This window comes from Myxine glutinosa, chromosome 13 (assembly GCF_964187855.1).
Source record: "Myxine glutinosa chromosome 13, kmMyxGlut1.1, whole genome shotgun sequence".
In the NCBI taxonomy this organism is placed as follows: domain Eukaryota; kingdom Metazoa; phylum Chordata; class Myxini; order Myxiniformes; family Myxinidae; genus Myxine; species Myxine glutinosa.
The window spans coordinates 33,198,098-33,211,387 of NC_136273.1; the positions used below are offsets into that span (position 1 = coordinate 33,198,098).

The following is a 13,290-nucleotide window of genomic DNA, read 5'->3' on the forward strand; positions in this document are numbered from 1 at the left end:
TTTGTTGTTGTTGTTGTATTTTTTTTTTTTTTTTTTTTTTTTTTTTGAGTTGAGATTTACACAAGGAAGTAGGCTATGGGTGAAAAGCCTGGGAATACAGAGAACGAAAGTTATTGGATCACAAACGACGGACCACTGAGAGAAAAACAAAGCCTCAAGGTTGTACAGTGCACACTGTACAAGGCCTCAAGACACGACACGGCAAACAGACGATCAATTTATGAAAGATAAACACCGAGAAACAACCAAAGTTGCACACAATAACTTCACACACCGAAAGATAAATACAGTTTCGACAAAATACAATTGTGAACAGACTTAACTTCGAAAAACGTGGAGACCGTGTGGAGCTTTGAAAATCCCTGCCGCCGTCTCCAAGATCTCGCGAGATCTCCTATCGCGAGATTTCATACGTTATCGCGAGATTTCATACGTTAATGAAGTGCGAGACAGTAAGTGTTTAGGCTGGGATGGTAGCGCCTGCAGTGAACCGAGCAGGAGCTACGGTTCCAGGTGGGGGGCTGTGTTATGTCGGTGGGGTAGCAATATGTAGAGCCAGATAGATGTGTAGGTAGGTATTCGTCTGTCACGGTAAGGAATCTGCCCTGTAATAGGTTTCATGTGTAGGCGTTTTGTCGGTTAAGAGTATACCTGTGAGCATACCAGGATGTTCGAGTGATAAGTAGCGTAGCGATTAAAGAATTGCGCCCCTGTGTGTCCACACCTGGTAGCCAAACCGTTGTCCCTTATTAGTGTAGGCTGTTATGTCATTTCGTGTTTTTTTTTTGTTAAAAGCAAAATTCCACTTGATTCCTTGGCTTTGGGGTGTCACATGTTCGAAAAAATAGGTTGTTAATTTTTTAAAACGGATTAAGGGTGTCAAATCCAAGATGGCCGCCAAAATATATAAATTCCATTAAAACTGGTATTCTGAACACAGTATGAGGTCCAAATTAATGATAATACCCATAATTTCAATACCAAGGAGTTCAAAAACAATTAATTTCAATATGGCAGTCAAATTCAAAATGGTGGAAAAATCCAAGATGGCCGCCACTTCTTAAATAACCACAGTACAAAAACTTAATGTTCTTGATAACACAAATTGTGAATGATGAAATAGGTCCATTTTGGTGGTAATGCCCACATAAGTAATGCTAGGCCGTTGGGGAAACATGTTACTGATTCGTTGAAATCGGTGGATGCCAGCCATAGTGAGAAATAGTGAGAAAATCCAACATGGCTACCACTGTTTTACACAAAGGTCCACATTGCTATAACAATGATAGCGTAATGTAATTTCCTGTTTGACCATATTTAAATATTCCTGTCTCACAATCATCCGTTTTACCTTACAAGTCCTCGTGTTCATCTCCCACAATGTTCTGAGCTGATTGTTCATTGTTGCTACAGCCGTAGTTCAAACAGCTACAGACCTCTGTGCATGGGAGTTTATTGCTGCGGCAACTACAGGAGTTTCCTTTGCATCCTGATTTGCAGCCACATTTTACCAGCTTAGTCACGGCCTCTGGTGCTGGAGGGTTCAAACACATCACCGGAAGAAATCTATTTTCCTCTGACTTCCATCCGTAGTCAGTGGGAGAAGGAAGGGACGGTTGACTTTCGCATGCCTGCATCCATATCATTGCAATATAATGTGCTCGCAGAATGTGTGGTGTCAATGATCCAGAGGTTGGAGGCAGACTCTCTCCCTCGGCCTGTCGATTTGAGTACAAGAACCATCGTAGTGCATTTACTTTGGTGTGTGTTTTGGATCTGTACAACAAGCAAACGAACCTTTCCAGTTGGTCAATTGCATTTGGAGAGGGTGTAGTAGCAGATTTTCCAAGTGAAGCAAGTGAATCCAGTATCATATCATCGCAGGACATGAACGCCTTCATACACCAGTCCTTTGTCCCGCTGGCGAACCTGCCACACATATCTGATCCTGTGAAAGAATGAAACCCGAGAATAGCTGAGGCGCGGTTAACTCCTAACTTTTCAAAGATAGGTTTGACTGCAATTTTCCTATTCAGGTTTCCTTTTCCGGTAAGGAAATATGTCTCAGCAGGTAGCTGTGGATACATGTGGATCATCAGCAAGAAGACATCGGTATCTGGAGAGTCTATTACAAGTTCTACATCGCCGTTAACTGTTAGGGCATGGAGCCAGAGTAACGTATCCGCTTCTTCATGACCGTGTTTTACCAATTCATCAGGCACACTTACATTGCCTTTTGTCTCAGTGCCGAAGGTTACCATGAACTTCTTCAATTTGTTGGCAGAGCTGTTGCTGTGATCCAGAGTCTTTGCAGCTAAATACTCTACAAGTTCTGCCTTGGTTTTGACACTTGAAAGGAAGTCCTTCAAGGAAATATTCTGGATCAGTGTACTATCTTGGATGTGATAGTAGGTCGAGTTTCCCTTTGTTCTCTTTTTTCTCATTTGCTCTTTCAGAGAACTTTCGACGTATCTGTCAAATACCAGTCTTACTTCGTCGTAGTTAGCTGCAATCCTGATAAGCTTTTCAAGAAATGACATGGCAAAATCACTGCATGTTTTCATTTTGTCTGTCTTGGAGATGGAGTTAACGAGGGTCATGCCATCTATGACTACAACTTTAAATTTCTCAGACATGTCGGACATGTCAGTTGAAGCTTCTTGCTCAGGCTGCGCTTCTTGTACTTCAGGCGCCTCGGCTTGGGGTGGTACTTCAGTTTGGGAGTTTTCACTCAATACTTGGTCGCCAGAAACACTCGGTATGACATTAGCTGGATCGCTTGTGGCTTCTGTTGGGCTAGGTTGCTCCTTGGTAACTAGCGCTTCAAGATGATGAAGGACCTTAGCCTTGTCATATGCTAGGAGAAGTGACCCATCCGAAGCGAAAAGGGCACGTGGAACAATTCCAAATTCATACTTCCCAATACAGCCCTTTAGATCAAGGTCTGGATGGCTTCTTGATGCTACTATAAACCTCTGTAGGAGTCCTCGTTCTTCTTTGACTTTAATGAGTTTGTCACCTGCTTTCACTTTCTTCACTGTGTTGGCACTTTTGAAAGTGCCTATGTTCTTTCTCTTCATTGGATCCCACACTGAAAGTTTTCCTTCTGTAAGGCGTTCTTTGACAAATGTCTGGAACAACTGTTGTCCGATGGCATCGCGGTCTACTATGTCCTTTGTTACCTCTTCATCAATTACTTTCTTGGTAAGAAGGTTACACAGGTCACTCTCATCGGTTACGAATGGGTCTCCATGAACAACAAATACCTCTGTCAATCTAGCGGAATTTCTCATTACTCGGGTGGACTTTCCCCCTGTGATCTCATGGTGTTGGTCTCTGGTATCAGCACCTTCCATGCCATATTCTCTTTGAAACTCCTCTACTAGATTAGACAAGTCAGGTGCAATCAGGAAGAAACGGTCTAGAGCTCTCTCAATTTGGGTTATTCCAGTAATGCCTCCAATGACCTTGAGTTTGCGGTTCTCCTGCTCAATTCCGTGATCTGGACCTATTGAAGTGAATGCAGCAATCCCCTTCGTCACACAGAAATTTCCTTTCAGGAGTTCTGCCCAGACATCTGGAAAAACTTGTTCTGTTTGCTGCATTGTTGACAGGTACAAAGGGAGCAAACGTGCGTAGTTCAGGTGGTCGTGAGCAAAGAAGTACTTGATAAGAGCTTCAGTGCTTTCCATATGCAGCAGCAGGTCCCGTTGTCTGGTAGCTCTAATATACTGAAGGATAGTTTCAAACTGCCTCAAGTAGTTACGGATGTAGTGTTGAATTGGTGCTGGATTGCTTTCAAACTGTCCCAACTTTGTGAGGATATCTCTAGATTCGAACATGGTCATGGTTTCTCTGACAGCATCTCTGAGGTTTTGACGGTTGCCTGTGTTCATGCTGATATCTTTCTGATATGCTTTTTCCAAATCAATGGATGCTTCACTTAGGAACACTTTCTCTTCTGGTGCTTTTGTTAGGAACCTGTCAAAGTAGAGATGGTATAGAGCAAGCAATGTTACAGTATGTGCTTCTAGGGACCTGTAGAGATGTTTTCCATTTAGGATTTGCGTTACGGTTGTTGGAGAATATAGTCCAGCTTCGACCCAAGCCTGGTCAATGCCGCTTCCTTCTACCATATTGAAATTGAATTTGACTGCCATATTGAAATTAATTGTTTTTGAACTCCTTGGTATTGAAATTATGGGTATTATCATTAATTTGGACCTCATACTGTGTTCAGAATACCAGTTTTAATGGAATTTATATATTTTGGCGGCCATCTTGGATTTGACACCCTTAATCCGTTTTAAAAAATTAACAACCTATTTTTTCGAACATGTGACACCCCAAAGACAAGGAATAAAGTGGAATTTTGCTTTTAACAAAAAAAAAACACGACAGCCATTTTTAAGACATAGCAGCCTACACTATATGGCAATGCACACCTGTAGACACCATAGATAGGTCCCTAGCGCAACACTAAATAACTCCCTTCCCTGACATAGCTGTGAAAGACGAACAGGCAAGGAAACCAGGCCGGAGCACCGCCGATGATGGCCGCTGCCAATTACACCGCCGACAGGCCAAGCCACATCGAGTGCCACGCGCTATGACCACGGAACAGGGAACAAGTGAAGGGGCAGCACGGTAGGCACGGACCTCCAGCCGGCGAGCCGGTGGAGGGCACAGATTGGGTGGCGCGCCAGGGCTGACATCACCACCACGGGAAGGTTATTTAAGGGCGCGCCGAAGGACATTTTCGATCTTGTTCTCTTGCCTCTTTTGCATTCTCTCTTGCGGCTCGTGCTCTTGTTTGCGCAGCTAGCCCTTTTTGGACATCCGGCGCTTCGTATTGCGCAGCCTGAGTTGAGTTGAGTCATAACCCGGATGGAGTTCGCTTGCTTCTTGCACGTTTGCTTCGGGAGAGCTGACTGGGACGTGGCAGACCGATCGTGTGTGAAGATTGACCTCGCTTGGAGTCGCTAGCCTGCGTTGGACGCGCGGTGCTTTTCCTGCTGTGGGACCTCGTGGTGCTTGGAGCGGTGCTCGGTGCTGTGGTGCTGGAGCGAGGGACCTCGTGGGTGCATCGGGCCGAACGGAGCCGTGTTGGACAGGGGACAAGACAAGACGAGGGACAGATAAGGCCGCACGCACCATTTTACACACCACGACGAGACAATTCTTTTCGTAATTCATCCCCCTTTGTTCGTTTCTGAGTCCGGTGTGTGGGATCCCAATTTAGTTACATTATTTGATTATCGTCGCGTTTCTCTGTCCCGATTCTTATTTCAATAAACCCTTGTATTATTTTCCATTCCTTTAAAATCTTGTTTGCAGTTTGAGTTCGTTCTCCTTCCACAGGTACGCGCTTTTACCGCAGCTTCAATTTTCCTTCTTCCTCCCGCACGACCATAGTAAAATCCGTATTGGTTGTTGCCTCCGAATAAATCCGTTTAGGCCTCTGGTCTCTGGTTTAGGTCTCTGGTGTTAACCGGAGTCGCACGACAAAAATAACTTTACAACTTTCTAAATAACACAGGGAATCATACATTGGCAGCATTTCCACACACAAGGAGAAGAGACAAATGTCTTACTGAGCTGCCCTCTTCAACATCCGTCAGCTTCTGCAGCAACACGTCTTGTTGCTCTTGCAAGGGAGCGCACTCAACCTAAAGAAGAAATGAGTGCAAGGAGAAAGCACAAAGAAAACCTTCTCTTGAGGTCACTTTCCACCATTATCTCCTATATGGCCAATGGCCATATAGGAGGCCTTAGGAGGCCAATGGCCAATTGGCAATGCCTTATATCAAAATGGTTATTTTGATATAAGGAAGCAGCAACAGATTGGCCATTCTGTTGCTGCTTCCTCATATCAAAATAACCATTTTCCTGTTGTGTTCTGCGTTCCTATTTAAATTGTTCTTTGTGATGTTTGTTTTTGCCTCAATACATTCTCACTTTCAATATTCCAAATTGGCATTCACAAAGTAAGCCTTACTACACAAGGAGTTTTCCGCTGGAGTCACGCTCCGCTTGTTTATCGACATGTACAGATGTAAGCAACCAATTTTGTTTATTGGCAACAAAAATAATAATATCTAGAAAACATCTGAAAATGCAAAGCCCATCCGCGTCACCTTGTATTCAGACATCTACTTCTTCCGTATGATAAACATGACAAAAACTGAAAAATAGTAGGGCACTCGGTAGAGCGCATACCTCCACCAGGCTGAACAGTTTATGTTTTGTATCCCAATGATAGGCCGGATCTGGATTCGGACCTGAACCAAATCGAATCGGCTTGTTCTTGCCACCTAACCAACTCGTCCACCAAGTTTAGCCATAACTCATCCATAACTTTTTTAATATCATGGTGTTGGCTTAGCGGTTAGGGTGCCGGCTTGGGATCCTAGGATCCTGGGTTCGAATCCCGGTCGATCGCTGAATTAACGCCAGGGCGGTTGACTCAGCCTGTCATCCTTCCGAGGTCGGCAAATTGAGTACCAGCTTGCTGGGATGAATGATCACGGTGTGTACCCCGATTTAGAATAGGTACACCATATCCCTGCGCATCGTAAGAGGCGACCAAGGGTTGCCGTCAGGAAGGGCATCCGGCCATAAAAACATTGCCTCAAACAGGGAACCATGATTGTCATGGGGCCCGCAAGGCTAACCCCCGCTCTAGCAGGGAAAATGGCCTTAAAACGATCATTCATATATCGCTTTTCACCCAATCTCTCAATGGTGAAGAATCACTTAAAAATTAAATAACTCTTGTACCCGAATTCATATTCAGATCTTCACCAAAATCGAATGGATTCGTCCTTGTCACACACCCAACCGGTCCACCAAGTTTCATCCAAATCGGTCTCCAACTTTTTGAGATATCCTGCTCTGTATCGTTTTTTTGGCCCGATCTCCCAATGGTAAAGAATCATTTTTAAAAATTCTAATAGCTGGATCCGAATCCGGATCTTCACAAAACTCTAATCATTTAGTCCTTGTCACATACACTACCTCTCTGCAAAATTTTGTCCGAATCCGTCCACAACCTTTTGTGATATCCTGTTCTTAGACAGACAGACAAACAGACAGGGGTGAAAACACCTCCATCCACCTTCGGTGGCGGAGGTAAAAATACAAACAATTGATGATTTTAGGGAACCTTGACCTTTACTCCAACTGTTGTCGTGAACAGTAGTTCCTTTATACCCTGGGCGAGTGTAACACTGGCCTATCTTTATGGTCTGGAGATGGTGGCCCCGCCAGAGACAACAACAGAGGCTGTGGGTTTGCGAGAACAACTGGGTCAGGAGGATTGTGGGAGTGAAGAGGGTGGATTTTTTTTTTTTTTTTTTTTATTTCGATACTGAATCGAGGCTCGTGAAAGAGCTAACATTTATTTCACAAACAAATCAACCAGACAAACAAAATATATAAAAAGAGGGAGCGGAAGACAAGATGGGGAGAGAAGGGGATGCACACAAACACAACATTTGAGAGCAGGGAGATGTGTGGGAGGGAGAGGGCTTGGGGGGAGGAGGCGTGGGAAGGGGGGGGGGGGGTGGGAGAAGTATAAAACACAAGGACACCAAGGACTTCCAGGACAGAAGTTGGTATTTCAAAAAAGTGGATTGGGGTGATATTAGCGGGGGTAGAAAAGATCAAGGTTTTGGATGGGGGAAGGTAAGAGATGGTGGTGAACAGCTGTTTTAAATACCTGGAGGGTGGAGTGGGATTGAAGAGAGTGAGGGAGTTTGTTCCAGTGGCGGGAGAAAAGAGGAATGAAGGAGTGAAGGTGAGCAGAGAGTCTTTATTTTGGCAGTTTAACTATAAGAGGGTTGCAGGCAGATCTTGTGCGACCTGTAGGAATATTTGGGGGACAGAGCCCAGAGTTAGCTGGGGGGGGGGGGCAAGGCCAGAGAGGAGTCGGTAGAAGACGGAAAGACCACCAACCTGCCTGCGGTGAGTGAGTGAAAGGCCCTTGGAGTTAGCTTCAACGCGGGAGATTCCAATGATTCTGAACGCTTTGGTTTCAACAGCGTGAAGACGAGCTAGGTGTGAGGCAGGAGCACCAGCCCAGAGGGGAGAGCAGTATTCCATTGAGCTGCGGATGAAAGCATTGTATGTGGTGAGGAGCTCAGGTGTGCCAAGGAAGGACTTCGCACGATGGAGGATGCCCAGTCGGCGACTGGCTTTGGAGGCCAGATTTGAAATGTGGTTTTCCCAGGAAAGATCATGGCAGATAGTGAGACCCAAAAGCTTGAGTGACAGAACTTCTTGGAGAGGATTATTCAGAAAGTGGATGGGAGGGTTGTCCAGTCAGTCTTTTCGGAGACATCGTAAGAGTGTGAGATTTGTCAGGATTGAAAGACATGTTCCACTTGTTTGCCCAGTCTGTGATTTTGTCCAGGTCTGCAGAGAGTGAGGAGGCTGCAGACTGCCGATCTGAGGGATGAGGAATGGAGCGATAGAGGGTAGAGTCATCAGCAAAGAGATAGATAGGATTTTCAAGAGAGTCAGAGAGATAGAAGTAGGATGGTGAACTGAGAGAGGAAATTGGTGTGCAGATGAGCTTGACGGAGAGATTGGTGAAATGCCGGATGAGATGGGCTGCACACTTGGTGCGGATGGGGGAATAGATAATGGCAAAAAGAGTGGATAGGTTGAGGGAGCAAGGTAGGAGAAACAGAGGGAGATCGCAGTTGAGATGGGAGGATTGTGTGAGGCTGGATATCAGTAAGGTGGTGGTGGTTGGAGGGTGGAGAGAGTTGGCTAAGGACAGAGGTGAGTGGAGGAGGATCGTGGTCAAGGCAGGGCAGGAGCTTGGTGCCATCAGACCTCACCCCTTATAAAGGGAAGAGGAGGAGAACAACAACAAAAAAGTGATATGATTGAGGCTTCTCTTGACTGGTTGAATGCCATCACTTTAGTTTTATTAGCATGAATTGGTGGTCATATCTTACCGGCACTTGTTTTGACAATGTTAACAAGTTATTGCTCATGTTCAATGAATTTTGACAAGCTGGCTATGTCATCAGCAAAGTCGAGATCAACAAGAACCTCTTTTTTTTTCTTTTTTTTTGGATACAGGATCAAGGCTCGTGTAAGAGCTAACATTAATGACAAAAAAAACAAAGGACACATAAGACATAATAAAGGGAGCGGGGGACAAGATGGGGAGAGAGGGGGAAGCACACAAGTACAATATTTGAGAGCAGGGACATCGGGAGATCTGTGGGAGGGAGAGGACTTGGGGGAGGAGGCATGGGAAAAGGGGTGGGGGGGAGGGGGTGCGGAGAGGTATAAAACACATGGACACTGACTGCTAGGACGTCCAGGAAAGAAGTCGGTATTTCAGAAAAGTGGATCTGGGGTGAATTAACGGGGGTAGAAAATATCAAGGTTTTGGATGGGGAAAGATAAGAGATGGTGGTGAACAGCTGTTTTAAAGACTTGGAGGGAGGTGTGGGATTGAAGAGAGTGAGGGAGTTTGTTCCAGAGGCGGGAGAAAAGAGGAATGAAGTGAGGGAAGGTGAGCAGAGAGTCTTGATTTTGGAGGTTTCACCAGAAGAGGGTTGCTGGCAGATCTTGTGTGACCTGTAGGAATATTTGGGGGACATAGCATAGACAGGGCTGGGGGGGGGGGGGGGTGGCGGGGGGGAGGGGGCTAGGCCAGAGAGGAGTCCGTAGAAGACAGAAAGACCTGCTTTAACTCTACAACTTTACTTCGTTCTAGTTGGAACCACAATTCCTGCTCCTTACCTTTAATAGCATTTGAGTGCATAATCACGCAACATGACATGTTTTCACCCCTGTCTATCTGTTTGTCTGACTGTGAGCAGGATATCTCAAAAAGTTGTGGACAGATTCGGACGAACCTTGGTGGAGAGGTTGCATGTGTGACGAGAAAGAATGCATTCGATTTTGGTGAATATCTGAATATGGATTCAGATACGACAATTATTTAATTTTTAAGTGATTCTTCACCATTGAGAGATCGGGCAAAAAGTGATATGATATTTATAAAACATATATATCATATATAACATGATATTTATAAAAGTTATGGATGAGTTATGACTAAACTACGTGGATGAGTTGGTTAAATGACAAGAACAAGCCGATTAGATTTTGGTTCAGGTCTGACTCCAGATCCGGCCCATCATTGGGATACAAAACAAAAACTGTTCAGCCTGGTGGAGGTATGCGCTCTACTGAGTGCCGTTCTAGTTTTTTTTTAATGTTTTCGTTATTTTGAGCATATGGAATAAGAGGATGACGTCTGAATACAAACGGACATACAGGTGGGCTTTGCATTTTCAGATGCTCTCTAATTGCTACTTTGATTCGATTTTTGCAATGCCAGAGTTTTCTCACTTCGTTTCCACATTCAAAACCACTCCATCCTTGCGGATTTGAGAATATATTATCAGAAGATCTCGAAAGATGAAGTCAACTGAGGTGCGGCCACTCCAGGAGAGAGAGTACCAGGGGTTTTAACCCCAGTGTTGTTATTTGTAGTAATCATTAGGTTTTCGTTTGCTAATCACAGTGGTCACGACTCCTGCAGCATGGTTTGCTGTAAAGTTTGCCTTCTTTTAGCTTTTGATTAAATAATCTTTACTCACAAGGCTTCACGCCTTATGTGGATGCTGATGATTGAGCTATTGTGTAAATTTTCCTGCTCTTTGATAGTATTTCCTCCATCAAGGGTTCCACAACTGTACCCAGATGCTCTTCTGCCCGAAGCCCTTGGCACTTCCTGGTGCTAAAAGACTCGCCTGGCTCAGAGATTACCTGCCCATGTATGCAAGTGTTGAAAAATAAAGGCTGAACACTACCCTCCAGAACTTCAATATGGTGGCTCACCACCACCTTAGGCCATCCCCCATCCATACCCATGATCTTTGCTACCCTTATTAACCCTCCCCAAACCCATTCATTCCTTTCCAGGTTATTCTGTTTTCCAGCATTCCTCCACCCTCCTTTCTGTTTTTCTCTTCCATTTCCGTCTCATCCACAGTTTTTTCCTTTCCTCTTCTTCCGTGTGTTATACTTGATATCGATGTCAAACTTGGCTCCAGCTTGTTGAGCTTGGTGTCTCGCTTGTTCCCTCCTTGTGTCCTCCTCTCCCTCCCTTTGATCTCATTCTTCTTCTCATCCATTCTTCTTCCAAATGTCCTTCCCTTGTGTCCCTCTACCCTGCCGTGGTGTGTTTTCCCCCTTTCCACTATGTCCTTCTTCTTCTGTTATACCTGCCTCAAATGTATTGTCGTGCGAATACCCTCCGGTTAATACCAGGGCTCGCGAATGACTGAACGGCTTTAATTGAGGCGACGACCAAATCGGATTCGGCTATAAACCGCGGGAGGAAGAAGTGAAGACGAAGAGGCGGAAGCGCTTACCTATAGCGATCCAACCGCAGCTCCGATCCTGCAGGGGAATCAACTCAAAACGGACACAAGATTTTGAATGGAAAGGGAAAATAATGCAAGGGTTTATTTACAAGGAATCGCGGGACAGGAAAATACGCGCCGGTAATAAAATGTCCTAAATCGGGATCCCGCACACCGACTTCCAAATACGAGACAAGGGAATGAATTGCAAAAATAACTGTCCGTCGTGTACGTGTGAAATGTGGTGCGTCTTAACTGTCTGCAGTCTTGTCCACCGTCCAACGCGGCTCCAAGCTCTGGCGCGAGGAAACCCTCCGCCCGCTTCGCCCATGCACTCCGACAGGCCCGAGCCAACGCCCCATTGCAGGCTCCTCGTCGACCACCCACGAGGTCCATTCGCTCACAGCATCAAAAGCACCGAGCACCGCTCCAAGCACCACGAAGATGGCGAGCCAACGACCACCACGACCTCTCAAGACGAAGAGCCAAGAGCCAAGGATGAACAACGACAAGCGAAGGGTCAGCACAACTCAATACCAAGAGCGAAGCCTCAGCACGACGCAATCCAAGCGCGAACCGTCAGCACGACACAATCCCCCAGAGCGAAGCGTCCAGAATCCCGCCAGCGAGTCCTTTTGAAACCTGGCATGCGACGTCAGTTCTGGCGCATTACCAACCAGAGCCTCGTAGCTTCCCGCCGTTTGCTGAACCTCCTCGCGCCTTCCGAGCTGATTCGCTCCAGGTTCGCGCCTTCCGCACCAACCAATCACAGTTCTCCTGGGCGTGATTACAGCTCATCTCACGCGATGTTGCTAGCCCAGCTTGTGGTGCGGCTGGCGGCGGCCATCCGGCTGTGCCCCGATCTGGCTTCCTGCCGGTCTTCTTCCAAGGTCATTGTAAGGGAAGGGGAATTATTTAATGTTGCACTAAGGGGCCTATCTAAGTGTTTATATGAGTATGCATTGCCATAAGGGACAAAGGTTTGGCGACAGGGGGGACGACGAACAAATGAATCTTATCCATAATCCCTGCACTATTTAGCATGCCCTGCTCCCTCGTAGCGGGGACATCAATACAGCTTATCCCAACAAACCGGACCAACATAGAACTTATTACAGGTAGATTCCCTATCATGACAGACGACGCATGATACCTATACAGATCTACCTGACTCTCGATATTCCTTTACCCCCCGACATAACAGAATATACAATTTTCTTTTAAACGTAACCATCACAGCCCCGGCTAGCGCTAATATTTATTGAGACAGGAAGCCCATCCCCAAATATTTATGTGAATGGAGGAAACAACTCCAACATTCAGAAAACGACCAAATTTCTCATGTCTGCCAGAGGTCACCTTCTGTCCATGGTGCTGCTGCATCAGAGTCTGTAGGCCATGTGCTGTCACCTGAAGCTTCTCCAGCTGAGGACTAAGGGCTTCTTGGTGCCGTGTCAGTGCTGCAGAGGCCGGTGATGATGTCTGCTAATAGAAACAGTGATTGAAATCTGAATATCAAATACACAACCTTCATGGCAACAATAACATATTCATACAGTGCATTCAGAAAGTATTCAGACCCCTTCACTTTTTTCACATTTTGTTATGTTGCAGCCTTATGCTGAAATCGTTTAAATTCATTTTTCCCTCATCAATCTACACTCAATACCACATAATGACAAAGAGAAAACAGGATTTTAGAAAGTTTTGAAAAATTATTAAAAAGAAAAAACTGAAATATCACATTGACATAAGTATTCATACCCTTTGTTATGACACTTGAAATGTAGCTCAGGTGCCTCCCATTTCTCTTGATCATCTTTGAGATGTTTCTACACCTTGATTGGAGTACACCTGTGGTAAATTCAATTGATTGGACATGATTTGGAAA

The 13,290-nt window shown here is 45.4% G+C and overlaps 2 protein-coding genes across 6 annotated transcripts in view; one reads left to right on the top strand and one right to left on the bottom strand.

The window, feature by feature from the left end:
- Positions 1-13,290, top strand: part of LOC144888650 (uncharacterized) — a 648,249-nt gene that overhangs the window by 555,657 nt on the left and 79,302 nt on the right. The window lies entirely within an intron of this gene.
- LOC137438820 (outer dense fiber protein 2) overlaps positions 1-13,290 on the bottom strand; it is an 82,944-nt gene that overhangs the window by 62,200 nt on the left and 7,454 nt on the right. For 2 of the 5 annotated variants that reach the window (XM_068134202.2, XM_078767276.1), the window contains exons 7-8: positions 12,759-12,884; positions 5,595-5,669 (exon numbers count right to left, since the gene is read on the bottom strand). In XM_068134202.2, coding sequence (XP_067990303.1) covers positions 5,595-5,669; positions 12,759-12,884 — 201 coding nt within the window. The remainder of the gene's footprint in view (positions 1-5,594; positions 5,670-12,758; positions 12,885-13,290) is intronic. The other 3 variants (XM_078767273.1, XM_078767275.1, XM_078767274.1) reach the window with 3 other exon arrangements.